The sequence below is a fragment of the Asparagus officinalis genome, unplaced genomic scaffold, assembly GCF_001876935.1.
Source record: "Asparagus officinalis unplaced genomic scaffold, Aspof.V1 AsparagusV1_Un1051, whole genome shotgun sequence".
NCBI classification, from domain to species: Eukaryota; Viridiplantae; Streptophyta; class Magnoliopsida; order Asparagales; family Asparagaceae; genus Asparagus; species Asparagus officinalis.
The window spans coordinates 1-3793 of NW_017973310.1; the positions used below are offsets into that span (position 1 = coordinate 1).

At 35.4% G+C, this 3793-nt stretch overlaps 1 protein-coding gene across 1 annotated transcript; it reads right to left on the reverse strand.

The window, feature by feature from the left end:
- Positions 1–1004: 1004 nt before the first annotated feature.
- Positions 1005–3437, reverse strand: LOC109828329 (the record flags this gene model as incomplete). The annotated part of the gene is made up of 2 exons (XM_020395351.1): positions 2486–3437; positions 1005–2314 (listed from the first exon to the last, which is right to left on the reverse strand). Coding segments are annotated over exons 1-2 (2262 nt in total), but the record flags the coding sequence as incomplete, so codon positions are not given.
- Positions 3438–3793: the final 356 nt, after the last annotated feature.

Below are 3793 nucleotides of genomic sequence, written 5' to 3' on the forward strand. Positions count from 1 at the left end.
TAAAATAATAGGACAATGTTTCTTTAATACTAGCTTGTGGGGTGGTAGTCCATTTGGTAGCAACGTGTTAAGAAATTCTGGCTGGTAGTGATGATTAGTGTCATCAACTGCTTCATCAAAGTTGTAGAATTCGTTTTCTTCACCTGAAAATTGTTTTATGATTCTATCATTTAGCATATTGACATATTCATTTTTTGTTGCCAGGATAGCTCGATCTTTCATATAGTCAATAGATTTGAAGTTCTCATCTAAAGATGGGAAAATTGCATTTATTAGACAATTTCCGGTAAATCATCACTTTGATTCTTTATCAAAATAGAAGTGGGCAATGCTATTAGGTCATCAGCCACTATCGGTTCATCTCCATTTCCAACTCTTAAAAGGAATTCGCTAAATGTTGAATTTGTTCTTGCTCTCATATTCTTCGATAGCTTCAACTTTTTCATTTTGCTCCACAAATATGAGCTTACTAAACTTTCTCTAACAGTTTGTGATCTTGTTAAGCGGGGTACTACTTGTAAAACTTATCTGAAATCCCCACCAAATACTATTACTTTGCCACCAAATGGTTCATCTTGATCCATTATATCCCTTAATGTTCTATCTAATGTTTCAATTGCAACACGTTTAGCCATTGGAGCTTCATCCCAAATTATTAACTTAGCTATCTTAATCAGCTTTGAGGTTCCATCTTGCTTGGATATGCTACACATAGATGATTCTGTTGTTGGGATTTTTATCTTAAATCTGGAATGTGCTGTTCGGCCTCCCGAAGGGTTGCTGGCATTTGAAAGATGACGGCTTCATCTAAGCATTCTCTGATGCTATTATCTGATTCCAATAAACCTAATTTTTGAGCTGAATGTTTGAATGATGTGCATTGAATTCCATCCACGGTCAATAGATTCTCAAATGAGGTGGGGGCATCTGATGTGAGTAAGTAAAAGGCGTAAGTAATATCTTTCCCCTTCAATTGGATTAGCACCATTTATACGGCCTATTACCTGTCTCTGTTTTCTTGGACTCCAACATTTTGTTGTCGAATCCCAAACATAATATTCGGGAAGTTCACAATATAATAACTCCTTTTCTTGATCCTTTTTTGGTTTTGATTTGTTGGCTTCTTTTATTTTTGAACATAGGGTAAAAAATTCTGTGAGCATCATCTTGTGGACATGGTCCCAGCGGATGAGCTTCGATAGGTCTTGATTTTTCCAATAGGAAACAAATTGTTGATTCGGCAAGTGTAGTTGTAAGTTGATGACAGCTGGGTAGATCTCATTAAGATAGAATTCATATATTCTCCACAAAGCTTCTTGAGCTGATACCCATCTTGCATCTTGAAAATTTTTGATTTCATTCACAAGTCTTCCTCCTTCATTATATTCAATGTTTACTACCACTTTATCATGACCCTTATATATGTATTTGTAAAAATACTTCACTGCTTTAATGCCTGAGCATATTTCAACATTAATGTGACAATTATAACGTGTCAGCAAATATGGATTGTAAGGTACAACCCACTGATTATTAAGGATTTTATTGCGGACCAACATTATTTTGTTATCATTCCTTCTCTTATAAATTGGGTAAGCATCTTTTGCTTGAATTGATTGTGAGCTAAAATCACGAGGATAGTGATATTTGCATTCTCCATTTTGCATGCAACTGTTCTTCATGTTCAACTCTCCACAAGGTCCGTGCATCATATGTTTTTTTACCAATTCATAGAGGATCGGGTGTTTGGATTGGTCTGGAATTTCTGCAGATACATATTTATCATACTGAACTGATAATGTGATCTTGTGATCTCCAATAAGAATTATTAATATATGTGCATGTGGTAGCCCTCTTTTTTGAAACTCAATCACATGAACATGTGCTACAACTTTCCCAAAGATCTCCTTCTTAAATAGTTGATCTTTCAAGTCTTGGAGCTTTGCTCGAAATATCCTTGTGGTTAGGTCTGGCCTGTCATTATAGCTTTGGCCTGGATGTAGTTGCTCAATGATCTCTTCCCATTCTGGATTACATGTCATTGTTATAAAAAGATCTGGCTTTCCAAATCGTTGTACTAATGACATTGCATCAAGGTATCTACGACGCATGTCTCTAGGACCACCTATGAATGATGATGGAAGAACTATTCTTTTGCCCACTTGGCTTGCATTTGCTTCTCCGGCAGCTACACTGTCGACAATGCCTTGGAATAACTCTGCTCTGATTTCTGATTGTTTATTTCTAAAGTAATCAAGCCTTGTTGTTTCAAGCTTTATGTACATATCAACAACATATTGATGGAATAAACGACCTGTTGATGTAAGTATAAAAGATTGTCGTGTGTCTCTCATCTGGAGCTTATGACAATAATAATCTCGGCATGAGATTTTTCCGGGTTTTGGTGCCTTGACGCCTGTAAATTTAGGCGTTAATATATGTTCATATATAATAATATTACTTAGAAATATGAATTAAAATTTACCTTCACTTTCTCGGTTAAATATGTCTTCTGCAGATGTGAAGGTAGGTGGAGATATTGAAGTTGGTATTATAGTTCTTTGTTGATTGGCAGCTCTGATATCCCTTTTATCCCTTCTTTTAATATTTTGATGCCATCCAACCTCTCCATTTGGAAAGAGTAAGGGATACTGCAGTGGATCATAACAGCCAAAATAGTGTTTCACTTGATGTCTTCCTCCTGAGTGTGCATGGACAATAATCTCTCTCTCAAATGGTGCATTGTCATTATTTCCTTCAACCCAGATTGCAGCCACCTGATCTGCTGTTGGTGAGTTGTAAACACGTTGATCTAGTGCAACGTTACTATTTATTAGTATCTTTAATTCTTCAAAAGATTGATAATTATTCAATTTGCGAAGGAACTTTGCATATGGGTTTCCTTGTAATATATCCATCAAGCTCTTAGTTGTGCTTTCACTCATATTTGCATTGTCTAGAATTCCCAATCGATTTTGCAACTCATTCTCTGTATCATAGAAGTAAAGCTGAAAGTATGAAGGCTTATTTTCCTTTGGAATTAGAGCCGGGAGATTATGATATATCTGTCCTTGTGCTCTAAATGTGAAAACTCCTTTTCTATTTGATGCGAGCTCTTTATCAAATCTTGCCCCAAACGATGTGAATGAGAAAATACTGTTGTACATTCTGGTGTGGCTTCGGAACTCAATTGCCTCTGGTGTATGCATTGTATAAAGGGCAAATAATTCATTTGGAATATTCACATCTGCTAGGTGGATTTCACCGTTGTGACAACAAAAAGTTGGAGGCTCATGTTCAAACTTTTTGGATCCACAATATGCACAAGACTTTGGCTCTTTCAATAAACTATAAAGTATATGTACACCAACCTTCATGCTCATAGGCCAGTAGAAGGGCTCCACAAAATAGGTCAACTTTACGTTGTCGTTTGCCATTAATAGTATTACCAGAAGAGTCATTACTGTGTTGCTTTCTCTTATTATCCACAATTCTCTGAATGTAAGATTTCTTTTGCTCATCACTCAACCGAGAATATTGAGTCTTTTTAATTCTGGGTATTGGAGTGTTCTCTTCTGTTTAAAAAATTGTTCATGTAGCATTATAAATACATACACATATACTAATATAATAATATATGAATATTTCATTATTGAGTTTAATGCAAACCTTGGCTTGAAGCCATTTTAGGCGAGAAAGTGTTGTATAGTAGTTATGATATCCAAAAACCAGAGAATAAATTTCTACAAAGGAAAATCATATGTCATATTACTATTAATTTATGAATATATAT